The sequence below is a fragment of the Drosophila gunungcola genome, chromosome 3R (assembly GCF_025200985.1).
Source record: "Drosophila gunungcola strain Sukarami chromosome 3R, Dgunungcola_SK_2, whole genome shotgun sequence".
Lineage (NCBI taxonomy): Eukaryota > Metazoa > Arthropoda > Insecta > Diptera > Drosophilidae > Drosophila > Drosophila gunungcola.
In genome coordinates, this window is record NC_069139.1 from 19474273 (window position 1) to 19501685 (window position 27413).

Genomic DNA, 27413 nt, shown 5'->3' on the forward strand with positions numbered 1-27413 from the left:
CACCTTTGTAAATGTAAATAAATTTTAGTTCTCTGATTTACATAAGTCGCGCTATTTACTCCACATTTAAGGGGTATTGAGTAAACTTTGGCTGATCGACTGCACTTTTGCAGGTGCCCAGAATCTCCATATGACCGGGAAATGCACTTTTTCCAGCTATGACAACACAATATGGCCGAAAAAAATACTCTTTCACTTTTTCCAGGCCAAGTTGTGTGAACTGCGCCACAAACACACACTCGCGCACGCACTGGGAACACGCACACTGTCGCACACGCGGCGATGACGAAGGCCGCAATTAAAGCACTTTATGCGGCTAATTCGACTGCACTAGTTTAGCTGCGATTCTTTGCTATTACTTGCAAATTTCCAAATAAATACGACGAATTTGGCAAATCAGCGAATCACTCGCTTCCCATGCTGCGGCACACACTCACACGCTACTCCCACACCAACGCATACATATGTTGTCGCCGGCGATCCGGTAACGTCGCAGCAATGCAACTCTGGCTGGCCATTTGGCGGGTTTGGCTGCTTCCCGCCAAATATATATTAGCTATTAAGTAATGACCTAGTTTTTGATTATTCTAAACTTCTGGTTTTCGAATCGACAATATTAGAATTCAGTTATATGTTTATAATTTTTGAATTTAAATATATTTTAATTTTCATAACAAAATTTGCTTACCCGAGATTAACCAAGAAACGCAAAATTTATACACCCTACCTGAAAACCTTAACTGCATGTAGATATTCTAATAATTCTTTCTTGCTTAAGTTTTAATTTTTTAAATTCCCAATTGAGTTGGAATTGAATAATTAATATATAACAAATATATAGTCATTTACCAGCTAAAACTATATATTTTGTGTGTCAGCACTGCCATCCGGTGCAGCTCAGTTCGTGTTTTCCCCGCAACTGGGTGGCAACTCCCTTGTTTTTCTCGGCTGATGAAAAAGTTGACCAAATAAAATCAATTAAATTTAAATTGCATTAAAAACCAAATTATCAGTGAAAGTGCGGGTGCACGACATTCAAAAAATCTAGTTTTACAAGGAATCACGAGGCCCAAAACCCGAAACCCAGAAGGCGTACGTGTGTTTTTGTGTGTAGTCCGTAAACGTCACACACAAAGACGAGGCTCACGCACACAGGGAAAGAGAGCGGAGCCCGACTATTTACTTTGATCACCACGTAGTAACTAGTTAAAACTAGGGTCAACTAGTGATTACGGCTAAAAGGCGACATGGACGGCAACAAGGACGAGGCACAACGGTGCATCGATTTCGCGGTCCAAGCGCTCGCCGAGGGCAAGATCGAGAAGGCTGAGAAGTTCCTGCTCAAGGCGGAAAAGCTGTTTCCCACGGAAAATGCAAAGAGTAAGGATAAAGGAACAGATCTATACTTCCACATACATATAATTCCCACGACCAAATCAACCTATTTTCTTGACAAGACATTCGGTAATCTTCCATGTTCGCCCTTATCTATAAAAACAACAATGATATTTTGCACGTTGTTAGCAAAGGTGGTCCAAAAATTTTCTCCTTAGTGCGTATTAAGCCAGCAATCTAACAAATTGATAACAATTTCTTCGAAACTACTTTTATTGCCCCGATACCTTTTACATATGTTTGTATATATAGTATCGTGACTTAGATTAAACATTGTTATACAATAATTTCGGGCAACTTACTAAGCTTTATTCAATGATCTTAAAAACAAAAGTTATAAAACTACCGAAAATGGTTATATTTGAATATAACTCATTTTAAACAACAAATGGTTCTTACGTTTCTTTATAACTTACTTAATAATTATTTAACTCTTATAATACACACACATTTGCCCTGTAAACAAGAATAACATATAAAATTACGTTTGATCTGACTTGTGGTTATCCAAATTTTTAGAGCTACTGGCCCAGGTGAAGAGCACATCCGGCGGCGGCAGCAATAGCAAATCCCGCTCAGGAGGTGCAAGCGATGAGAAGGATAGCGGTCCTAGAAAGCGTGTAAACTCCGATTCGCGATCTAATGCTCCGGATTACACTAATGATCAATTGGAGGCGGTGCGAAAGATCAAGAAGTGGGTTCCCTTTTTAATTACACAAAAATAATTTATTTTAATAAGTTTGTTTTGTTATAATTTTTCTAAGAAATGTACAGTTCTGATCTGCATCGAAATTAAACTTAACTATATTTGCACTAAAATTTTATAGATGCAAGGACTACTATGATGTTTTGGGCGTGAACAAAACGGCAACAGATTCGGAAATCAAGAAGGCCTACAAAAAGCTAGCTCTGCAATTGCACCCGGACAAAAACAAGGCCCCCGGATCGGTGGAAGCATTTAAGTCTCTGGGCAATGCTGCCGCCGTACTCACGGATGCCGAGAAGCGCAAGAACTACGATTTGTATGGCATCAATGATTCGCATAGCGGTCACGGAAATAATGGAGGAGGCGGTCACCATAGACATGGACAGTCTTACGAACAACAATTCCCGCCTGATATCAGTGCCGAGGAGCTGTTCAACATGTTCTTCAACGGCGGAATTCCCCAGCAGAATGTTTTTATGAGGCAGCAGCGACGTCGTCATCAGGCTCGCGAGGAACGGGATGTAAGAAAACAATCTTAGGAACTGCTATTATTTAAATTGTAATAATTGATTGTTTTCTAACATATTCTGTTTTTATTGCCAGGGCAACAACTCTTCGGCTTTGATTAACTTGCTGCCTATCTTGTTGCTAATTGGTCTCTCCATGATGTCGTCGTTCTTTATCTCAGATCCCATGTACAGCCTGACGCCCTCTCAGTAATTAAACCCCAAAACCCTCTCCAATGTCCAATTCTAATTAAGTTCCTTTCTATAACCACCAGTAAATATTCTGTGAAGCGTGAGACGAACGCCCTGAAGATACCTTACTATGTGAAGGACAACTTTTATTCGGAGTATCAGGGCTCGGTGGCGCGTTTAGAGGAATCCGTGGAAGAGGACTTTGTCAATCATCTGAAACACTCTTGCAGTCGAGAGCGAAATTATCGTAAGTTAAGCGAGCCAAAAAAAAAAAAAAAAACGGATACTAATAAAGTGCTTTTCAGGCGACTCTATGCTGGCCAAGGCGCGTACCTTTGGCGATCGGGACCTGTACAGAAAGGCGCAGAACATCAATACGCCGTCGTGCGAGAATTTGCAAAAGTATTTAATTACATAATTTAGTTAATGCTGCTACACGAAACCATACTTCCCTACCCCCTTTTTAAGCCTTAACCGGGTTGTAGTCTACCTTATTTGCTTTAGTTGTTATAAATGAATTTCATTGTCTGTTTTGTTTCATAATTTATATGTATATTCCTACTACCTCCCTCTCTCCCCCATTCAAAACAAATCGGAATGAAACGCATAGAACTGCTACGAGCCGCAGAGTGTTCCCCAAAAATGTATGGTAGCACGATCGGTCGGGCGATCAATATTATTTCTATAGAGCAATCGGCAACATGTGAGAGCGAAGCAAACGCAACTGCCAAAAAGTCATATACGAGTATAAGTGGGAGGCTGAGACGAAGGACTACTGTTTTTTCATTTAGATATCGGATAACTATAAACAAAAATTATACGAGAATACGCATGATCACATATTGATAGTCAAAATGTCAACGGTTTTTCTTAAGGACACGAGCGCATGGGCAGTGGCGATACTCTGAATAAAATTGCAAGTTATTATTACACCAAAATAATATAAAAAATCCTTTGCCGAGGAAAAGACTTGTTCTCTTATGGGCTTAAAAGTGGTTTTTCTTCGCTAGAGTTTATAAATGTACAAATAAAGCAGTGTTACGCTACATAAAAGAAACAGACGGCGGTTAGTCCAGGTTCCCTAAGCATCTCAGTTGCTGATGATGGCTTCCAAGGCGGCTACCACATCGCCGCTCTGTTCGCGGAGGACTTTTTCGGCCTGCGCCTTGCTAACCAGCAGCTCATTCATCTGTGAAGGGAATAACCGAAGGAAGGAATACATTTGGAGGAATATCTAGATGAATGGCGGAGTAAAAACTCGCTTGATGTTTGGGTACGTACAATCAGTTCAATATCCTCCTTCTTGACTTGGACTTTTTGTAGCTCTTTTTCCTTGGCCACTCGCAATTCGTTCTCCTTGTTTCGCTGGTTGCCAAACTGTTCCACAGCCTGTTATTAATTGGAAAGGTTATACCTGTTAAACATTGGATTATCTTGGTTATAGGGCAACTACTTACACTGGATATATTGGCCGCAGAGATCTCTTTTTCCTCGGCGTAGTCCGTAACACGTTCCAAATCTGGCGACAATATACATATATTATAAGTTTATAAATGGCTCATGACACAAAATTACAAAGTTTAAGCCGCCAAAAATAAATGGCACTCTAGTTCCTAATATTTCGTAGCTAGAAGACTTTTTTTTGCAATTTTTTAGTGGTGGGTGGGGGTTTGTTAAACATTTACCTGCGGCGCCGTCGTCATGTCGTTTCACGTCGGATTTCTTTTGTTTTTGATCCTGTTCATCATCCTCTACTTCTTCTCGACCGTTAATTTCCTCAGCTTCCGTCATTTTCAGTACTTTCCGTTTGTTTTTTTTAATAAACTATCAGAAATTTTTACGTTTTGTTCGGCACCTCGTGCGAATAGGGATGGACAACCAGCGATGACACTATCGATATTATTTATGTTACCACAGTATCGATGGTTTTGGCGATTATCGATTTTATTCTGCAGAGCTGCCACCTTGTTAGGTTTAAATCGTTGTTCGGTAGCCCTGTTTAAAAGCGCGCGCAATTTGATCTTGTTTTTTTTTGTTTATATTTGTACATTTACAACCAAAGAAATAGCAAAAGCATCAAAACGGTCAGAAATATTGTCATTTTTTGGGGAACAATTTTAAAACATCTACTTTTGACAAGAAAAGCTTAGCCATAAACCAAAACAGCCTAGAACGTTGATAAAGAAATTAACATTACTTGTTTAACTATCTTTAAATCCATCCGAACAACTTTGGTTTTCAAAAGTTTTTGTGCTTAAAACTATCCTAAACTCAAACAAAATTCCAGGTCAATATGGTAAAGCGTTCGACATGTTTCAACATTTTCTTTAAATCTAATATCAAGTTAAAGCTGAAGTTTATGTGTCAACCGCAAAACTAATTAAAAATGTTTCGCACATGAAACCTAAGCAACTGTATGTGGCGTTTTTCTCGCTTCTTTTGCACATTCGAATTTTTGCGTTGCGGTCAAAATGTTAATTATAAGTTTGATGCCCGGCTATAATTAGATTTTGCAACAGCACAGAGACATGAATACTTCTCCAAGCCCATGGATGTGAAACATCCTTTTTTTTCTGCTCTCCTGGCAGGGGGCCTTCTATAGCGTGTCTCTTAAACGCCATGTGTGTGTCACTGTGTCCTGTTGACATAATCGTTTGCCATCGTGATTAATTTAATTGTCACTTTGACGTAAGGACACTCACAGTTCCTCCTTCTTTCTGGCTTTGCTTGGGTTGAAAATCAAGATTAATTAGCATCCATGACCATGGGCGGTCAACATCATTTGTTAGGGGGTTTGTGTGTGTGCGATGGTGGTAAAAAATGTTCAGAAAGGGGTGTGCCCGGCGGAGGCCAGCATATGCGCACTGCATTTAATTCGATTTTATTTTGGCAGCAGCACGGGTTTTTCGTCAGAATTTCGCATGCAGAGCGCGGATGATAGGAAAATACAAAAAAAAAAAGTCGAGTACAGACATTCTGATTTTCGTTTGTCAGCATTTGATACCCTTAAAAAATATAATAATAAAAATATATTTGGTACATATATATATGAGTGTCCTAATCCACTTGCGTTTATTTCAAATATATAAAACATATTTTATAATTAAGTTTATACAATTATACAAATTAACAACTTAAAGTACTAAAAAGACGTTGAATTTTTTTATGTTAAGCCAATGTCTACTAGCTTTTTTCTAAAACTTATACTTAATATTTAAGTTATAAGTCACTAGGAACAACTCTTTTTAAAGAGTATAGAAAAGGGAACATGAATTTTGTTTACCCTGAAAATTGCAGCTTAAAAGCAGCATACATTTGTGATTGGCAGCAACAGGCTTTGCATTGTTAGCCCAGTTCTCATTTTCCCCACAAACTCCTCACCATTTTTGCACACAATTTTTTTTTCGTTGGTCTTGCGTTTGCCAATTGGAAATTAAATTATGGTGCTAATTAGCGCAGCACATAAATTAAGATGGCAATTTCGGTTGGCATTGTGGTTGGCAATGGCAAATTGAGCGTTGCATATCCACAGGGGCATTTCATCCTGTTTCTGTATGTGTATGTGTGTTGCTTGGCACCCAAAAATTCGCACAGTACATTTTTTTTTCACTTTTTTTTTGGGGTAAGAAAGTTAGTAGGAGAAGTTCGCTTGCGTGACGTAATTTAACTTGCATTGTCTTTTCGAAGGGCCAAAAATTTTTGTCGATTTTGTTGTTTCGCTTCTGGTGGTTGCGTTTTACATTCGTTTTTATTATTTCTATTTTAGGTTTGCTTGTGGTTATTGTTTTTTTGTGTGCTTGCTTTTTAAGTGTGTGTGATATAGATTTAGAGATAGGAAAGACGACACACCATAAATGTGTTATCAGGATTGTGTAATAAGTTAGAGCTCCAGAATGTTTATATACATATGTGTGGTTTTTTTTATGGCTTTAAAGTTTTTAACTTTTTTTTTGTTTTAATTGCACTGTTGAGGCTTAAAAAATTTTTTTATTTTGTTACTTTTCTTGTTATTTCTCATACACAGATTTTACAAAGATTTTGGTATATTTGTTAAATAATATTGCAATATTGAACTTACCGTTCTCTTAAGTTATCATTGCTGAAAACCAAATTAATTCAAGGATTTGGCAATTAAATTCGTCTCACCTTTCCTGCAAATCAGAATTCCTGCTGGCTCAATGAAACCACACTCCCTGCTCCATTTTCGGGTATTCCCTTTATGAACTGTATGAACAATGCAATTGCGGATGCACATACAATTGCGGTCAAAATAGTAACATCAGGGATTTTTCGTTGTTTTTGAAACTGCTGAAAAATTAATGTTTTTTTTAATGTTAATTTTGAAGATTAAAGGCTTCCAATAGCCTTAAATACAATTAAAAAAGTTGGTACTTGAATATTTAGAAATAATGTAAAACAACTTGGTGTTCTAGAAATTATTTTATTTTAAATTTCTTTTAGTTATGACTGGAACTCAAGAGAATAAAAAATGAATAGTGAATATTTATTGAGACTTGCATTTTCATGTGTAATTCTCATTTGTCTTGTCCCATTTTTTTGTATTCGTCTGTGTGCTTTTCAGGATTCCATGGGCATGTCGTCTGTGCCAAATGACATTGGGCTGTGTGGTGGTGGCGGCCGTGGTCAGTCAATAAATAAATTAGCATAGCAAATAAATTAAAGAAAATGCAATTTTCAAGAACTGTTGCACAGACGACACGTTGAGGTCCTGCAACCCTACGAATATTCATGGAATTGCCAATTCAAGGACGGTCTTTAAATTCGGGTTTAGTTTTCGGGCTGTGAACGTTGGCGTTTCTGGCTCATTGTATGCTTAATTGACTAGCAAACTCAATTACGCTAATAACACTCGAAAGCCGGGCTCAAATCTAGTGTGTGTCCTTAAATATTTATGTCGCTGGGTGAGCGCTTGACTGACGCCACGAGAAATTATCCTTATAGCAACCGAAAGCAACCCAACTCAACTGGAGAAAAAACGATGTTGGAGGCAAATAATTGAGCCATTGAAGGCGCTCGAATGGTCAGCAAAAGTTCCAACTGTAACAGATAGCGAAGTAGGAAAACTTGCTCCTTGCAGGGATATTTTAGTGAAGGGGGATTGGGGCTATCCTTGAGGTAGAGAGGGGTATATCTCAGTTTCTGTGGCGAAGGCGACCTATTGACGACCTTTATCGGGCTGTACATAAACCATAATCGCAATTGGCAAGTGGTCGCCACTCGAGGAAGCATCCTTTTGGCTATTGTCATGCTTCACAGCATGGACACACAGCCAGCGATTCACTGGCATACAAGCACAAACGCTACACTAAAAAAAATATTCATTGCTTAATTTTGAAACAATTATATTATGGCTTTAACATTTTATTTTAAATTCAGCTAAGTTCATTTTCTGTTAAAATATGTGCATAGAGTGCAGTAGAGCTTGTAAATATTTAATAAACATAAATACAAAAGCAAAAGATCATGATTATTAAAAGCTTTTACCTGAAAAGTTAAAAATATTAACATTATTTTAAATTTGGTTGTCTTAATTTATGGCTTATAAGGTCATGGTCCCATTTTGACATTTTTGAATTTAAAAAATATTTATGTTTAGTTATAAAATTATTTTCCTGATTTAAGCAACAACCTATTTTAAGCACTGTGATTTTTTCTAAGTGCACTTCTGGCGCTGGGCATTGGCCAGTTTGGAACGCATCGAACGGAAGCCGCTGCTCATTCATTTAAAACTTGTCTGCAAGTTGCCAAGTTGTTCCCCTCCTATGCCACTCCGCCGAAAGAAGGTGCAAGCCCTTGAGTGTGTGTCTGACGTAAAGTCTCTCTTCCGCCCACTTCTCCGCACCACCCCCCCACCCCCGCCATAATGTATCCCTGACATTTTGCAACTTTTGCGTTTAACAATTTCGCTTCCTTCCGCTGGCTAAACGGCGCCAGGTTGTCGTGGAAATTTGTTTTAATCGTCATCTTTGCCATCTACGTAAGCGTTTTCCCAGCCCCCAAAAACATTTTCCACCTCCCACCGCCTCAAGGGTTCGTTGACAGTAACTCCTTTCGGTTATCGATGGCCTGTTCAATATTTTATTAGTGTCGTTAGGCGAAACGACTCCAAACATCCTTTATACCTTTCGACTGACTGAGTTTGCCTTTCGTTTTCCTCGTTTCCTTCCACATTTTTTTGATTTTCGGTTTTGTCTCAATACATTTTTATTTGGCAGTAGGTTAGTTTGCCGGCATTGCTTCATTTTTAGTGCCTCTTAAGATTTACATAAGTTACCTTCATGGATGGTGAAAAGGTACTTAACCTACAGGCAGACAATTGACCGCCTAAAAGATTAATGGCATTAAGGAACTGGGTAAGTAAAAGCTATTGAGAAAATATCAAAAAAAATTTGTAAGATTATTTCATTTATTTTGTGAAAGGCAAAATAGAAATGTATTACAAATTTATTTCCTACTCGTAAATTACTCCAGAGTTTGTGGTGTACAAAACATTGTTTAGGTTTTTAAGGGCAAAACAAAGTTGATATTCGGATTCAGTTTGTAATTTTTTTTGTAAATACAATTAAAATAAAATTGCCAATAAAATAGTTTTCAAAAACATTACAACATTTTTATTCTTATTTATAACTATTATAATTTATTAATTAGGATCCAATTAAAATATGTAAAATAAATATTGATTTTTACTTGTATTCCATTAAATTCAAATTATTTTTAATTTCCTGTAATTCCATCTTTTAATAAGCAACTTTGTTGTTTAATGCATTTTTCCAACCACCGCCTTATTTTACCTTTTACAAAAACGTAAGCTCAAAACCACAAAAATGCAAGAATGCTGAAACTCTACCGAAAAAGTTGCGATAAGCTTGAAGAACTTTTCCAGACCGTGAGTGCATAAACATTCGCAGCTCTTCTTATCAATGGGGATATAACACAACCCTTACAGTCGAGGGGTGTGCGTATTTTCGTAGACTTTATATCCGGCAAACACTAAAACTGTCTGCCATTGTGTCATGCATTTAACTTTAAACGTTATTATTGTCGCCTGACAGTCTCCGCCAATTTGGCATAATGTGTAATATTTCTTTTTTATAACCGAACTACGCATCCGCCTTCAGCCACCGCGCACTTAAGGTGTTCCTAGTGGGAGCGAGAGAGGGTCACATAAAGAGTGAGAAAGGGTACAGCCATATATCCTGGGTGGGTGGTATGTGCAAAGGATAGTAAAATATAAATACCACTGCATACTTTTCAGCGAAACCGCAGTCCTTTGTTAGAAAAACTAAGTAATGCACACGAAGATACTTATTATTGTTTAGCTATAATTTGTATAACATAAGAAATATATTTAAACAGTGTTTACACTAAGCTTTTTATTGCAATCTCATATATATGAATGTACTAGTACTGTACATAAAAGCAAGGAATATTTAAATAGACTTTTAATTATAACACTAATTCAAAAAAGTTTTTTAAAATTTCCCTTCTGCATAATATACTCCACTTAAAACCGTCTCGAGGGTATATTTGGAGAGTGTGTAAATCAATGAACACATCCGCCTTATAACATTATTTATAATTTCCATACAAATTATTCTTTATTTCTTCCTCACAACTTAGTAAAGGGATGTTTCATTATTATTCAACTTCCTTAAGGGAGAAAAAAAAGAGAAACTTGTTCCTCCGTTCTGCTCAATCAATTTTATGTGCTCACCATCCAAAAAGTTTACCGAAATCAAAAGCGAAAAAAAGTGAAAGAAGTCTTCAAAAATTAATTTTTCGCCTGAATGTTACTAATTAGAAGTGCGGTAGCTAGACGTTTTGGCTTAGAAGAAAAGGTGGTGTGAGTGGTGGGTACACCCTAAAAAAAAAACTGTTTAAAAATTGACTTATAACTTAGGGTATATTTTGAGCTGAAATAAAATTTTAAAAAAGTTTTTTTAAAGCAGAACTTTACAAAAATAGTTCAAAACATTCTCGGGGAGCAATAAATTATAAATTCTTAGAGTTTAAGTTTGATAGGTAGATCTTTGTAACAAAACCAAAATTTTGCTAATTAAACTATGTGGTCAGTTCAATAATGCATTAAAATCAAATGGTTTGGTGGCTATAAAGAGTATCCTTGTTTCATATGAATTCTCAGAGAAAATAAGATAAAAGGGTCGGAACATTTTAAAAAGTAAAACGCTCCATACAAATTTCCAACTGTTAGTGTTGAAGAATTTATAACATAAAACTGTGGCCAAGTTCATCATAGTTTCCAAAAAATATAATTGGTTTATATTATGGCCATTGACTAAAATCCAAAGCACAGCCTGTTACCTTAATGTCTAATTTTAAAATATTTTTTTGGAGTGCAGTAAGAGATGCCAAAGGCAAGAAGGCGAAAACGAACTGGCGAAAAAAAAAAACCATCAAATGTCTATACATCATTTTAACAATCAATCAACTTGAGCGCAGTTAATCCACACGAATCGTGTTACATGCGGCCAGGGGGCGGGGTTTGCTTGATTGGGGAGGAGGTTTGGGGGCAGTGGGTGACGAGGATGACGAGGGGCAGGTCAGGTAGAGGGGTCAGCTCTGCTCGACTTGACTTGAGCCAAACTGGAAATCTTGTATATTAATCAGTCTATTAGACACGATTTGTTCCACTGTCCGCCACATGGCGGTGCGATTATTCAATCGGCCAGCCCTCCCTCGACCCTCACAGTGGGTCGTCCATCTGACGGGGACCCAATCGAGCAAAAGGAGTTGACCCCTTGCCACCCTTTTTTTTTACGGAGTCTTTTGTTTGCTGCGTGGGTGAAAGCCGTGTAACTCATGTTCGGTTTTGTTTTTTTTTTTGCCTTGGGTGTGCGATTTGGTAGGTTTTTTTGTGGTGCGACCTTGAAATTGACGCACAGGTGAATTTCTATGCCTACCAAGGCTGGTTGAAATCGCAGAAATTTTGTTACATAACTTTTTTGCCGTTTGATATCCTACATTTAGATCCGTGTTCTGGTATTAATGGTAAGCTAAAATAGGGTTTTTAGCTGCAAAGTTGCAAAGGCTTTCTCAGTTTAAAACCTACTCTTGGTTTTTATTGAAGCAAAAGAATCGGGACTGACAGCAAATACAAAAATTTCGTTTAAAATTTAATAATTTGTTTATTTATCAGTGCATAATTTCAAACTCAGAAATAGGGTTGATGCTTTAAATATTCTCAAGAAGCTTAGCTTTAATTGATTCATAATAATGGGTGTGAATATAAAAAACGAATTGGTTTATATCTAAAAAACGTCAATCAGACATATGAGTTTTTCAGCTTAATATCATTGCTTTATGAAATCATCAAAAAACCATATGACAGTCAACAAAAGTTAAACGATTTTCCCCGTATTTTAACCCCTTGGCCGCCTATGGTATTAAATAATTTTCTATTTGACTATCAACATAATTCTGGACTCATTATATATCAATTTGATTTTGATCACCACCACTATAAGTGGTGTTGGTAAAATAGGACGTCTGAGGGGTTTCCCATCCAAGTGTCCGAATGCCACACTTTTGACGGACAGTAGAAGCTGCCCATCTAACCACACTGATCCATTTATGGCAGCTTCTTCAATGAACATTTTCGCTCATATCGTAAAGTTTGTGTGTGCTGCTTTTTTATGAACCCGCTGGCAAATGGCCGGCGATAGAAAAGGCATCAAATTTGATGACGGCTATGGGAAAGTTGATGTGACTCTGCCTTCAGTGGAGATGGAAAATTCGGCAAAATGTTTGAGTCCGTCCAAAAGGGCTTTAAAGTCAAAGGGTTAGAGCTGCTTGGGATATAAAAATGAAAGACAAGCTCAATTGAGCAGCATTTGCATATTGAAGTGACTTGAACAGAGTTGACGCAAGTCAACTTAAATCGTTCAGTGCAAAAGATACATAGAAGATTGGTCGGGGAAAAAAGATAGTGGCTTAACATACCCTGGCACCCTCAATTCTAACTATGCACTATAAAAAAATTAGTTTAAATTCCACGTTTGATTATAACTACAACTATAAAAAAATAAACAAGCGATGCAGGTTTAATATAGAAATATGTTGGTTTTAAAAAGTTATAACAAAAACTGTCAGAACAACCCATTTTAATTATATTATGAGGCGGTTTAAAAATATAGTTGACGTTTAATGGTAGCAAATGTTCTAATTAATTAAAATCTTCTTTGAAAATGGTTTTTAAAATTGCAAATAACAAGGCATGAAGCTATTATCGATGCACTATAGAAAACCACAAAAAGGTAGTTAGATTTTATATATATCTATCTATCTATATCGATCTATTCAAATTAAAAAATACTGTGTTTAAACTTTAAACAATAAACTGCCTAAGAATACATGTGTATATTTATTTGTTTATAATTTTTTAAAGAAAAATAATTACAATAATTTTAGAACATGTTTGTTCCAGTGCAGCAGTCGCAATATTCCAATTGTGGAGATGTGATGCAAACCCTCAAGGATAACGCTTCTTGTATGACTTATGGCGCTGCGCAGCCCTTTGAGTGCAGCCAGGGCAATTCAATTTCATCATTACCAGCCCGCCTGCCACACCCATTTGCGCCCCCTCTATTGACACGCTCCCTCCCCCGCACCCCTGTGGCACGTCAGCTGTTGATGGCGCCGCGTTGCGCACTCGCAAAGATTTATTTTTATCGCCTACCATTCCAATTCAATCCAATTCATTTCGCTTGGCTTTCCATCTCTCTTAGGATTTTTTTTTAAGATTTTGATTTTTGGCCACAAGTGGCGTGGAGGGGTAGCAATTGTGGAAACATTTGGTTGCCATTCCTCCAGCCGCGCCACTTTGATCAGGACAAAGCGAAGATGCCTCGGCGGCTTTTGGCTTTCGGCTCTTGGCTTTATGGCCAATTGGGTTAAGCTATAGATGAGAAAAAGCGCGGCAGGGTGAAATCGGAGCCCATATCCACATGCCTAGCCAAAATATATTGATATATGACGCCAGCCAAGGTATAAAAAACGTAAAAGTGCATGGAGACAAAAGCTGCCAAAATTCGATGGTTTCTATTTGTAAGGTTTGCACAAAGGTTAGGAATGAATTTGCTTAAAAAAATTTACCATGTGTGTGTTAAAGCTCCTCAAATTCGTTTTATTGTTTAAGTAATTCAATATTATTTTTAATAATCTCTTTTTAACTTTTAAAACATTTAAATTTTGTGCCCAGCTATATAAAATCAAATTATTCGCAGCCTAAGCAAAAAAGTCTATAATGTATAATTCTTTTCTAAGCGACCTAAGAATTAAAGAACGATATACTTTGCAAAATTCGAAGTTTAAGATACTCTGAATAAAAACAAACTCAAACTTGGTTCGGGTTTAGTCAAGTACCGACTCTATACACAATATTTATTTAGTTGTTTTTGTTTGCTCTGCCTAAGTTTAAGTCAACCAAAAAGTATTTAAGTGTTAATTCGGGTATTATAAGTTGTTTATGAATTAAGAGAGTTAAAATTAAAACTAATAACATATTTCGGACAACCAGTTTCCATAGGGATGGTCAATGGAAATTAAATGTGAGGTAAAATATTCCATTGCGTTATTCACACGTTTTTATATATATACACTCTAATTAAGAAAAAAAGGTTTGAAGAGAACAAAATATTGTACTCGACGAGGATGGGATTCGAACCCACGCGTGCAGAGCACATTGGATTAGCAGTCCAACGCCTTAACCTCTCGGCCACCTCGTCACTTTCTTTTCCAAAAATTTTAGACCCTTTCATACACTCTGTCTACACTCGCACTTTCTTCATTCTACCAACTATCATTCTGTATCTGGAGAAGTGAGTGAATGGCAGTTGATTATGAGCGGAAATTTTCTTATCTAAATTTAGAACTGGGACAGAGCCGCAGCTTTTGCCTGGATGATAACTGGTTTCAGCACGAAACTCGAGTGAATGCCTAGCACCAGCTGCGTTTGCTAAAGACTTATATAATTTATGGTTAAATAATAAATAAATTAGATGCGAAAATAGTCGGTAAAGTAAATGAAAGTACAAACTACAATTAATCTACTGAAGTGTAAAAATATTGTAACTTATATTGCAAAGTTTGAGTCTGCGTTACAAGCCTATGGCTTTTATTAGTCCAATTATTTTTGAAAGAATACTTTACTTATGTTTAATTACTAATTTATTTACTTACTAACATTATTTGTTCTAAATATTATTTACGTATTTAATTTTTAACTAGATGCCATTATTTTAAATAACGTAGTTTATTTTGTTTATTTTATTTATAATTTGTTATGCAGTAAACATTTTAATACATTTTTATACTGCTGATCTTGTGTCCGGACAGACCAACCTTAAGTGGATAAATTATAACTTTTTAAAAGGCAATATAACTCTTGAGAATCCATTGAAACTGAACCGTCTTCTTTAAATCGTTCCTTGAACCGCTGCCAAATAGCAACCACAAGTCCGACTCATCAGAGGAATCAATTAAAATTAATTTTTACGAGCGGTAAACTCGAATCTCCATCTTCGCACAGCCCAAACTTTGTAAAATCGTATTAAGTCATAAAAAATATTTTGTGAGGAGCCTGAAACTGGTGCATAGATATAGACCAGGACCAAAAGGAAGGATAAAAGAAATTGACTTTGACGCATTTATGGCGAAGGAAGGCGCGTGTATAGTTTTACGATCATTGCCAGGGGGTTTGTTTCGGCCCTGCCCCCCTACTATCGGGTTAACCGAGCATAAAATCTTCGAAAGGCGTCGGCGGCAGCGACTTAAATGGTTTTACGACCACAAAAAAAGGGGGAAGGGGCCGCCCATAAAAGTCAGCAATAGCGCCAAAAGAGTTTTGATGAATGTGTGAAGGCGTTGTCAGGTTTATGGATACGCATCTGGAAATGCAAGTACGGAGGCACTGCCAGTTGCTAATTGAGCATAAATCAGAGATGCTAAAATTGTTCGTTACTCGGAATTTATTGCCCTCCGATACTTTGCGCACTCTGAAATTCCTTTGCGCTCCATCCTCTTTCGAATGGGCAAAACTTTCCTAATACAAATTGCATCGACACTGAAGCGGAAATTTCACAGTAAAAAGGCAAAATAAAGAAAAAGCTGTGCTGTAGAAAAATTCCCCTTTGTAACATACCTAGTACTTAAGATCCCTGAAATTGGAGCTTAACTTAAGGTACCATAGGTGGGCAAAAAATGTTGTAAATGTAAATTTAAACTTAAGAAAAATGAAACTTCAAAATTCAAAAAAAAATATAGAATTAAACAATATTGTCGCAGAAATTCAGGCGTTGGTTTCCATGGGTGTGACTTCTTCGTACCGACCTTCCACAAAAACCATATACCCCTAAACCATTTTACAGATATTAAAACTAGCCAAAGGCCGACGACAAAGTGGTCAACATGCCACAAACTTTTTTGTTAGTTATCCCTTTGCCAATCGCGGGTGGCAAAGTTCCATGCTCTGCAGAATTCTTCCACAACATTTTTAAACAATTTAGCGCAAGAATTAAAAATCGCCAACGCCGCGCAACGTGCAAAACTTTTCATCGCAACGCAGTACAAAAAAAAATATAAAAAAGAACTCAGCGAAGAGCGAAAACTTTTGTACGCAAACTTTGTCGGGTTATAAATTATCCTCTCGAGGGGAATAGGGTGAAATAAGAGGGGGATTCTGGGGAAAAGGGGGCCACAGCACCTTTGGCATACTGCTGGGCGCCTTTTTTTTAAGCCGATTTTCATCTTTCGTTTTCGGGTTTTTCTTTTTGCCATTGGCAGCACCGTAGACTTTTGGCGCCAACGGATTTGACTTGTACAAATTGCTGTGTCGACCGGCAAATATACACACACAAACACCCACGGACGCACCCGCACGCACATGAAAAGGGGAAAATCAACGTTCTTGTCGTCGTCCTGGCAATGTGGATAACTTGGTGTCTCCTTTTTTGGGAGTACCCTACAGGAGTTGGATATATTCGAAATCGGTGTCGTTGGTAACTCAATATTTGGGCATTAATATCTTAAACTAAGTTAAAATTTTAAATATTAATGTTATGTATTCAATGAATTTATTTAATGAAAATACACAAAGTAACATTACATTGCTGGTGACGAACTAGCTTATGTAGCATTAAATATTTAAGCAGTTGTAAAATATATATATTTTAAAGTCCATATCGACTTATTTAATACAATTATTAAACTAGTAACATTTTCTCTATGTTCTCGATTGTCCGAATTTTCATGTCATCATGTTTCGAACTTTAAAAATTTTTCAGTTATGATTCATAATAATTATTATTTATAGAACATAATTTCTAAAAAAGAAGGGATTTTTAAAAATTTGTTTAAAAATTTAAAGATTTGAAATATGCAATTTTATTATTCATAGCATTTAAGAAGAATTATAATCTTAATTTTTATGTTTATCTTAATATTACTTACTCATTTTCCTAAAATTTTAAAATGCCATGTGAGAAATAATTTCTTTAGTAATCACTCTAAGCTGCAAAAAAACTTTAATCTTTAAGTTTTAAATATACGTCGTCGTCGTTATTGTCATTACACATAACGAAAATATTTTCAACTAAAATTTCTGATTATTTAGGAAGAGTGTACACACTTCGACAGACGATTAGGAAATCTGTGACTCTTTGGCCGTTTTATACCTTTTGGCCTGGCCTTTGGCACTAATGGATTATCTAAGCCTTTTAGTGGCTATTGGTTGCCTTGGCAATTGTTCCTGGGCTTTGGGTCGGGTCGTAGGAGCCAGTCAGGGATGAGGAAATTGCCCTTAAAATGCTGAATGGAGTAGAATGCTTTTATTCATCGACAGCTGTGTTGGCAAAATCTTGGCAAAGGGCAATCGCATAAAATAGTTGGAATGACCCAATCCCCATATTTATAACTCTTCATGTGTCTTTGGGTCATCATTTCATATGTAAATGTTTCACATTTTAATCGCTTCATTATACCGGGAAAGGTTCCACGATATATCCATAAATTATCTTTATGGAATGAATAGTTTCAATTTATGGATCAACTAATCAATATTAATGTCTTCCTGGGCCTAGCCTAAGCAAATTAGCATATTACAAGGGTTATGGGACTACAAAGTATGACCTAATCATAGTTATCGTTATAAAAAAGATGGAACAAAATAATCGTGGGAAAAAAAGGTTTTTCAGAATTACGCATTTCTCTAGTATCAGTATTATATTTTAAAGTATTGTTTTAATCTATTTTAAAAAACTCAAATAAAACCTACATAACAAAGGATTTGAAAACGTTTTAAATTTTACGAGCTTTTAATAAAAAGCGTATTTTAAAAATTAAATTTAAAGAGATCGAAAACGAACATATTTATAAGTTGAGATTGCTTAAAATTTAAAAATTATTTAAATATTAAATTTCGTTCATTAGTCACGATATTCTACTTTGAAAAATTGAGTCATTCTTGGAAGTAATACCAGCTTTAGTCCAAAAAAGTAAGCTAGTTGTCACGTTTAAAAAATAATTAAAATTCAAATACTTTGTTATCTTTCCATCCCTTTAGCGCTGCAAAAAAACGTAATATCTGAAAGAAATTCCTTTAGCTTGCCTCATTCAAAGTCATTCATATATCGCATTGGCCTCTCTCCAGATACGAAGGGAATTCAAGAATGCCCGCCTGTGGATATCGCAAAGCTGTTGCAGTACATTCAACTTCATTCATGACATGATTTATGCACTTCCAATCCAATCAAGAAATGCCCCAGACTCGTAGCTCGTAACTCGTGCTTTTGCATGTACTTATATAGTACTGGACTTACCTCAGCCCCAGAGATCATTCATTTCAGGGCAACGCCAGACGGTTGCGATATCAGTGGAGCGCCAGACACAAACCGGCACATATACGTATATAGCGATATGCCCAGAACTTGCATCTATAATTGGAACAAAGGAGCTGAGCCGAGCTGGGCTGATCAAAACCCAAGAAACAATTCATATTTCCGCATGCCCATGCACTAAGTTTCAATTGCGGTTGCAATTACAATGCAATTTCATTGCCCGGCAACAAGCAAATGGGCAGAAAACCTACACGAACACTGCCATAATCGTGTCCACAAATGTAGAACCGCAATCAGCAAGGCCAAGAAGCTTAGGCCAATTTCCCAAACTTACTCCCCCCCCCCCTCGAACTTCCACCTCCACATTTATGGCTATCTCTAGCACACAGATGTGCAAGTGGTGATAATGCAAGTGAGCGAAATAAGGAATTTTCCAACAGCAGCAAATTCAATGGAAGCTGGTTCAATGAAGCCATCAAAAGTGCAAGCAACTGATTGTACAGTGAGTCCTAGGTAGCAAAGGTACCATTAATTTAATAAGTCTTAAACAACATTAAAAGATGACTATTTAAAGACTTCTTATATTTTTAACAAAATTAATTAAATAGTTTGTTATGCACTAGGCCTATTACTAGTATCGTTCGCCTTCAAATTGAAAATGTAAATTAAATAAATATTTAGCATATGCTCAGTTAACTTTTTGAAAAAAAGTCAGACCACATTTAAAAATACTTACTTATCACCGAACTTAGGCAGTTTCCACTGTCTGGCCAATAATTTGATAAGAGTGATAAGGGAGCAAAAACAAAACTTATCTTGATGTAAGTTCGTATGTATTATATGTTTCGGAAATAAAAGACTAGCACGACAACCCTCTTAACTTCTGGGTCATGTCACAGCTTCTGATGACGTCGATTGTCTGCTCCCTCATTACTTTCATTTGCTTATCATTGACGAAGAGGGGAAGCACATGGCCATATCAGCAGAATGCTTTAACCTAATTGGGGAATTTCATCGAGCTTTCGCAAAAATCGGGCTATTAAAGGTGATTGTATTATACTACTTGCAGTCTTTTCTGTGTGAATTTATTATTATAATTCCCCTGTTTTCTTGAATTTGGCTTAATTTTCAATCTAAAAAAAAATATAGCAATCTAACTATCATACCCTTATTTGCCCTTTCTTAAGTCTTATAGCTCCTTGTAATGCATGTTTCTTTTGTTATACCAATTACACAATGCTAAAAGCAAAAGCAACGCAAATATGATGTCAGCACCCTGACTTTTACCCTAAGTTGTAGGGAAAAATGCTTTGGGGGAAAGACACAGACCACAAAACAAAGTGTTTAATTAACAGGTTTTATAATGAGTTAAATAGGTCAACTGTTAACACACTGTTGAGCATAATTTTCCTAATGGATGCATGAAGTGGACAATGATAATGATGCTAAGGATATGGTAGATGATGTTGTGGTTTCGAGGGGTCGGCCACTTGTTGATATGGCAGCGCCTCGATGGGATTCATTGTGTGTTATATAACACGTGTGTATTACTCTGCTATTGTGTGGACTTATGAAGTAATTAAAGGTCGGGCGCGTTCAGAAAAAGTGTAACATATCAACATGAACAAAAGTAACTGTTCTAAAAATAGATAAAATAAGGATATATACAGTTTTATTAGAAATTATTTAATAACATAAAGGTAAAATAAGTGGAAGTAAATAGTCAGTTCAATGGTAACTTAATTGTAGGTAGGTTAGTGTTGTCTGTTTGCCTTTTATGTAGAATAGTAATATTGGGTACACTTTGTGTTGTTATAATAACTATACACCCAATTAACTCCCTACAAAGTCCACACCCTTTAAATTGTTTCTTTATTTCTTGGTTTAAACAAGAGCCACCCCAACACTTTTAACATATCTGTCAGTAAGTATGTAAAGTAATTAAAGACCATAGACATACAAAAAAAATAGCACAAAAAGGAAGTGTCAGATGAGCTCAAGCTTAAATGGTGACCCCGATCACAATGGGCCTACAAATAAAAAGCGTTTGTGGGTGGGTATGTAAGTACCTTTTTTATTATGTACACGTGTAATGTATGCGTACAATATGGTAATGGACCATTACCGTTTGTCACCCACTTACGCCCAACCAACTGCTCTGGGGTATTTGGATATGTACCACCAAGGACGCTGGGTCCTTAACAACCACCGAACAAAAAGCCCCGACGGTAAATAAATCTAGGGAGCAGTCGAAAAAGCCGACGGAGGACGAAGGTTTGGGGACAAGGGATTGGGGATGGGACATGTTGGTCCTGGGGGATAGAGGAGGAATGAGTTCCGCTTTAGGTACCCATCCAACCAGGAGTCTCGTCCTGGGATCCCCAGCCAGTCGGCAATTAAGCGACCAACTAACCCAACTGACTGACGACCTATTGGAACCGAGCACATCCTGCGCAGAATCCGAAAGTGCCACACCCACCGGGTCTTATGATGGGCGGGGAGGAGTTCCACATTAACCAAAAGCGTTAACGTTGCATCGAGGAATCGAATTCCATTTCCCCTCCTCCGAAAAGTATGTCAAAGAAAATACGTTTTAACATTACCTGCCAAACACTAGTTCTTCCACGAATGCTGTCTCATTTTTTCCCATAGGGAGCAAGCAGGATACCGAGTGTTTGAATTGAGGGTTGAGTCAGCAAACCCAGAAGAAAAGTCAAGAAAAGCCGAAGTTCGAAAAGTTTGTCGTTTAACATAAGACGAAAAACGAAGGAGATAAAGTTTGTGCACGAAGGAAAGAGAGAAATTGCAGTGGTGTGTGTAAGAGACTCAGAGAGCACTTGTGGATCCCATGTCCTGCTGGCGAGCAATACAACAGGTGGCCATGGAAGAGAGCAAGGATAAAGAGAGGGAATGTGTGTAAGATCAGTTTAAACGAAAGAGGGCAGGCATTAAGTATATTAAATTAGTTAAAATGATGTGCAAATTTTAAATTAGGTACGACTATAATTAGGTACGACTTGAAATTTAAATGTTTTCAGATAATTTAATGTTATATTTAAAAATTTCAGTTTACTTTTGAATGTTTGAAAACATCGTAAAACTAACTATTATAAATAAATTAAATTTTAGGATCGGATTTTATTACTTTAAAACTGATTTACATATGCAATTTATTTCTAGCGTATTTGTAGAACACTATTTGCTGAACTATAGAGTTCGTGCAAAAGATATAAACTTTAAGTCCGAAGAACTTAGCGATAGGCAAAGCCGCAAAACATATTTCTCTTTTCATCTCCGCCCCTCTCGTCACGTCTCTTTTTTTTTTTTGGCAGGTAACTGTGAGTCTGCTCTTTCGATATACTCTTGATTCCCCAAAAAGCCAAAAAAAAAACGCCCCACCAAAAGCTCAAAATTTTCTGTTCGCGCTTTATTTTCACTTTGAATGTTTTTTCTATGCTTATTTCAGCATACTCTTTTTTGTTTTTCTTTTCATTTTGTAATTTTTTTTGTGTTTGAGTTTTTTTTGTTGCCTCTGTTATTTTTATTGTAAGAATTTGTGAACGACGTAGTAGCACACCACGTTTTTCGCTTTTTGTGAATGTGTGGGTGGTAACGTGAGTGTGTGTTTTGGGAGCGGGGGGCAGTGTGCCTACATATGTGTGTGGCATTTTGTAGCCCACATTAGGTAAGGTTAGGTTTTAATTCTGTTTTCGTTTTTCTACTTCTGCCACAAATTTGTTCGGGTTCCACTTTCGTCTGCCGACTTTGTATTTTTCTTTTTCCTTGGATCTTTATTCTCTAGCGATTCTCCCACATCCTGTTCGACTTTAAACTCTCTTTTCTAGCCAAAACCCCACCCATCTCCACCCACAAATCTTCAAGCGGGTTTGTTTACATAAACCTCGCGCGTTTTTTCGCTTTTTGCGCTGGCATTTGTTTCCGCTTTTCTTTGGCTCTGCTTTCCCGCCTCTTTCTAACTGGTTTTCGCCCCTGTCGACGCTTTCAAATATTTTCGTGCACCATGAGGTTTTCCTCAATTCTTCTCATGGCTACACTGGTAAACGTGAAAATCGATTAGAAAATTCTAACATTTTGAGCGTTTTGAGAAGAAAACAAATCTCAATTTCAATATTAAAAAAAAAACTTAAACTAATATAAAATATTTATAAATGATATAAACATTTTCAATTATGCTGCTTAAACTTATTTGAACAAAGTTTGTACATTTTTAAGGTTCCAAAAGGAAAATTTCACATTAAAGTTATAATATATTATTGCTTAATAATTTAAAAACAAAAAAAAACACATTTGTGCCTTTATAAAGGATCTTTGTTGATTTATGATCGTATCAATAAAAGATTTGAAGAATGATCTATTAAACCATTTGCGCTCAGAGCACCCACTCTCTTTGTGGTCATCTCTAGTTTATTTATGTGACGCGCTCTTTATTTGTTTCCTTGGCGTTTGCGCTTTTTTGCCCATTTATTCCGCTCTACGCCTTGTATATGTGATTCGCTACGTTCCGTTTCGTTCCGTTCTTCTGAACTTGGGGGACCACGTGGTGCGACATGTGTGGATGCCAAGCGAGTGTGGATCGCATTTGTGGCTCTCAGATATTGTATCTCTCAAATAGTGTATCTCACAGATAGTGTATCTTGTATGTGGTATCTGGCTTCAGGAAGTGCTCCATCACATTTACATGTGCCACTCTCTCGCGCGCTTGCCAACATATTTGCATATTTATAAACGGCACCGCCCCGCCCCCTTTCTTTGCGCCACCGACAGTCAATAATAAAAAAAAAAAATAGAATTATGATCAATTGATTTTATGTCATTTAAACCCTTTTACCAGCACTTCATTTACAAAATAATTGGGGGCGGGGGGATACGACCCCGGACTTTTGGACCCAGCAACCTATACTTATACCATCTTTTGTCCACAAATGTAGTATAAATCCTGATTTGACAGTATAACATCTCAAAATACGCAATATGGGAGAATTTAAATATCGATCACCTTTTTTTTTTCTGTTCACTTGATTCAGTTTCCGTCAATCTAAGTCGCACTTCAGGAATTCTCTAAATTCTTTGATCGCTTAAAAGATCTGAAAAGAGGGCTGTGGGCAGGTATCGTTGTATGGGTGTGTATCTGTGTTGCGTCAGTTCTCCTCACGAATCGTGCGCTTTTGCGGCTGCATCAATTACGTCGTTAAATTAATCAGTTTGCCTTAATCTCAATAAATTAGAGATAACGCTTAAGCGATATTTTTGCATTTTAAATGCCACACGCTACCGGGGGAAGCCGAACCGGTACAGTTATTGGAAATGGGTCCAGTACTACAACAGCCAGAGAGCCTTCACATCGCTGTTTAAAGTGTCCGTGAATCACAGTGGCGTTGAGAAAGGGATTTTCTAAAAAAAAAATTTGTAGAGTCTAGACCAAAGTTTTACCAATACATTCTTTAAATATTTAAATGCATCTTTAAATTTATGTTTTATTTATACATATTAAGGCTTTGTACAAATGTAACAAAAGAATGTTTAACATCTATGATACGTTTTCCAAATATTTGCATAATGGTAAATGTACTTTTCTAATTTAATCATATTCAAAGATTTTTCTTAAAACATCTAAACTTAAAAATGTTCAAATATGCACCAATCTTCTGCCATTGTAAAATAAGTAAAAATAAAATGTTATATTTAATAAAAATTAATGTGATTTTGCCAAACTAATTAAATTTCGCAGATCATCATATTTTTTTATGACCCCCCTCCCAAAACAGCTTTCTGGCCATGTCTCTGCTTCGAGAATTCCATGTGGACACATTAGGGGGGCTCGCTTGTGACAAACACATGCTCATATAAGCATAATTCCGCCTGCTAGTGTGTTGGTGGAGAAGTCTTTTTAAAGTCTTGATAGCGCTAGCACTCAGCAACATCAATATGGGACTCCGAAGGCGACACCAACTTTACAAAATCTTGTTTCACCCGATCGCAGTAGCACAGCAAATACCGTTTCGGCCACAGTTGATCAAGCGATTATTGGGAAGTCTTCATGTATTTAGTCGCCATTTCGAATTGCTTTACTTTTTTTATATACATAAATCACTAATAAATGATTGTAATACCTATAGTAACGCATGGATAAATGTCAATAGTCTGAAATAAAAATGCATTCTTTGTCACAAACTTGTGTATCAGAAACTATGGTTAACAAGGTGTGTTTTTGCAGATATCAAGTACACACCGATTTTAAGAATTTGTCACGAAAGTCCGACCAGAACAAAGTGCTTACATATGTGTATAACAACTTTCTTATAAGGTTTCTCGTAAATGACACTTTTTTTATGATAAATAAAAAATTAAAATTTGCCCATTTTTCTATAGTTTTGTCCGTTGCAATTTTTTTAATTATCAACCATTATTTTCTCAGTGAAGGTGAAAGTTTGAGGATACAATTGTTTTACTTTATATAATACAAACAAGTATAAAAATTAGATTTCCTAGTTTATTGCATCGCATAAACCTTATCCAAATCAATTAGGAATCTCAATTTCTATTAACGTTGCAAACAAGTTAAGAAAACAATCGTGTTTTGTACTCACTCGCTTCATCTCGCACTTGCAGTGCTCTCTATAAATTGTTGAGTTAACAAATTGTTACTACCAATATTCAAATTTTGTGTATGAAACGCACACACTATCAACGTCTGGCTGTTAAACAAACATGGGGCGAGCCAACTGGAGCCCAAGTTTTTGAGAGCAGCCACCGCTATAATATTCCGCCCCCGCTATAACCCCCTTCGATCCGCCAACCACCATGCCAACAACACAGTCGAGACATTAAAACAGAAATTATAATTTTTTGAAGGCCAATCGTGAGTAGAGCCACTCGGATCAGATCGGATCGGATCGGCTCGACTCGATTTGGACGGCTTGGTATATTGTTAATGCCCTGAAAGAGGGTATTATTTATGAATTTTCCACACGTTTTACTTTAAAGTGCTTTGAAGATAACTGTAACTGTTTTCAAGCAGTAGAAATGCAATAAATAATACCATATTAGTCATAAATTTAGTTATTATCAAGTGCTGTTGTTGAACAGGTCGAATACGTGATTTAAGAAGCTTTTTATATTTTACTTTAAGAATTAGGCACTCTGTTAAATTAAATTATTATTATGTTTTATAATCTTCCGTTACCTTAATTTTTATTTAGTTTGACGATGATCTCATTAAATGTTATATAATTTCACAATAAATATATGTATATTGTGAATTGTTCTTAGCAAGGATACCCTTGTAGAGGGTATATTATATATTTATCTTAAAAATTCGTTCTAGTTCTACAACGTTAGCTTAGCTTTTTGGCAAGTTGAGACCGTTCTTGCACAGAAACTGGAGAATTCAAATGTTTGGAGGAGCCTATGTCGCTTTCGTCATTTTGGCAACAGAAATCTCCTGACGATTTTTGGCGCCCAGTTTGAAACCTGAGTTAGCGCCTTGCGTGTCCAGTTTGTCAAATTTGGATGTGATTACGAGACGGAGACCGAGACGGCGTCAACAGTTTGCCATTCGCCACGCGCCAACGCAAATGAAATGCCTTGTATACCACTTTTTTTTTCTTCCAATTTCAATTTTTTTTGGCACTGGCAATTATGGTCAAGTATTGGCTGGCAATAGTGGAAATGTTTGTGTAATTAAAATGGAATTTCTGGGGAGTGGGTGGTTTATTGAAACACTGACCGAGTGGTTTTTATATGCTTTTATCCGATCAATTTAGTGAATAAATTAGTCTTGCACATTGCACTTAATTTAATACTCCACTTAAAACATAATTTACACTGCTTTTTATGGGAGTGATTTATAGCCCAGTCTCAGATGGAACTTACCTATACCAACGTGTTTCTTATCAACCTAAAGTAAACTTCATAACATTGTAAAATATAACTTATCTTCTTGTTGTTCTCGCATTTGAAAATCCTTATGTAGGCAAACACATTTTTAATTGCCATTTCGCGGGACTTTGGATACACCTAGGCTAATTGTTTTCAAAGCTAATCAAACAAAGTTTTATTTTTAAAAGAGTAAATGGATAAAACATGTCAAAGCTATAGAGAAAAATTTTGAACATGTTTTTCAGTTAGCTCGTTTGACTTTTCTGAAAAATGTTAAATCCCAAATTCAAAATTTTTTCCATTGTAAGTAGGTTTTTTCAGCCTAATTTAATTTTTTTTTGGTTTACTCTTGATGCGTATCTTGGGTCTTAAAAATAAGAGTCGATTTTAAAAACTCTTTTAGTTTTATTTTTCAAAAAGCAGCAAATAATTTTCATGTTATTATATTTAATTTGTCAAAGAAAATATATTTATTTTTTTGAGTGAAATATTTGAATACTTTTTTAAACAAAACGATTTTGTGAAGATGTTCTTACATAAAAACTATTTTGAACATTATGAACCAATTAATTGCTGATCATTTTAAAAGATCCTTGACTAGCATATATGCAGCTTAAATTCGCATAATTTTTGCAGCATATCAAGTCGGATGATCCACCCCATTGGCGATCGCTTCTAATCCGCCTTCGAAACGATCGGAACGAACATTAAGTTTTGGACGACCCATAAACTGTTGGGTGCCGGACTCATCGTCTAGACTTCATTAGCCGTGTAATGTTGCGGAATTTATGTGGCAGGCACATTAAAAAAAAACACCGATACACACTCACATGGACGGGTACG

At 36.5% G+C, this 27413-nt stretch overlaps 3 protein-coding genes and 1 non-coding gene across 5 annotated transcripts in view; 1 reads left to right on the top strand and 3 right to left on the bottom strand.

Annotated features, from left to right (window-relative positions):
• The window catches only part of LOC128266264 (protein roadkill), a 64667-nt gene extending 64218 nt beyond the window's left edge, over positions 1-449 (bottom strand). The window contains exon 1 of the mRNA XM_053002664.1: positions 4-449. The gene's annotated coding sequence lies outside the window, so the exon portion shown is untranslated. The remainder of the gene's footprint in view (positions 1-3) is intronic.
• A 438-nt stretch (positions 450-887) lies between these two features.
• On the top strand, positions 888-3714 carry LOC128266271 (dnaJ homolog subfamily B member 12). 2 transcript variants are annotated; one of them, XM_053002675.1, is made up of 7 exons: positions 888-1380; positions 1915-2089; positions 2223-2622; positions 2705-2817; positions 2883-3046; positions 3105-3201; positions 3410-3714. In XM_053002675.1, the coding sequence occupies exons 1-7, from the start codon at positions 1248-1250 to the stop codon at positions 3450-3452; spliced, it is 1125 nt and encodes a 374-aa protein (XP_052858635.1). In that variant the 5' UTR covers positions 888-1247; the 3' UTR covers positions 3453-3714. The 2 variants fall into 2 exon arrangements, with proteins under 2 accessions (XP_052858635.1, XP_052858636.1); XM_053002676.1 differs by lacking the exon at positions 3410-3714 and having other exon boundaries at positions 889-1380; positions 3105-3342.
• Positions 3715-3794: 80 nt separating this feature from the next.
• Positions 3795-4894, bottom strand: LOC128266277 (huntingtin-interacting protein K). The gene is made up of 4 exons (XM_053002683.1): positions 4485-4894; positions 4257-4318; positions 4081-4188; positions 3795-3988 (listed from the first exon to the last, which is right to left on the bottom strand). The coding sequence occupies exons 1-4, from the start codon at positions 4588-4590 to the stop codon at positions 3890-3892; spliced, it is 375 nt and encodes a 124-aa protein (XP_052858643.1). The 5' UTR covers positions 4591-4894; the 3' UTR covers positions 3795-3889.
• A 9588-nt stretch (positions 4895-14482) lies between these two features.
• On the bottom strand, positions 14483-14564 carry Trnas-gcu (transfer RNA serine (anticodon GCU)). Its single transcript has one exon. It is a non-coding gene; the product is annotated as a tRNA-Ser (tRNA).
• Between the last annotated feature and the right edge of the window lie 12849 nt (positions 14565-27413).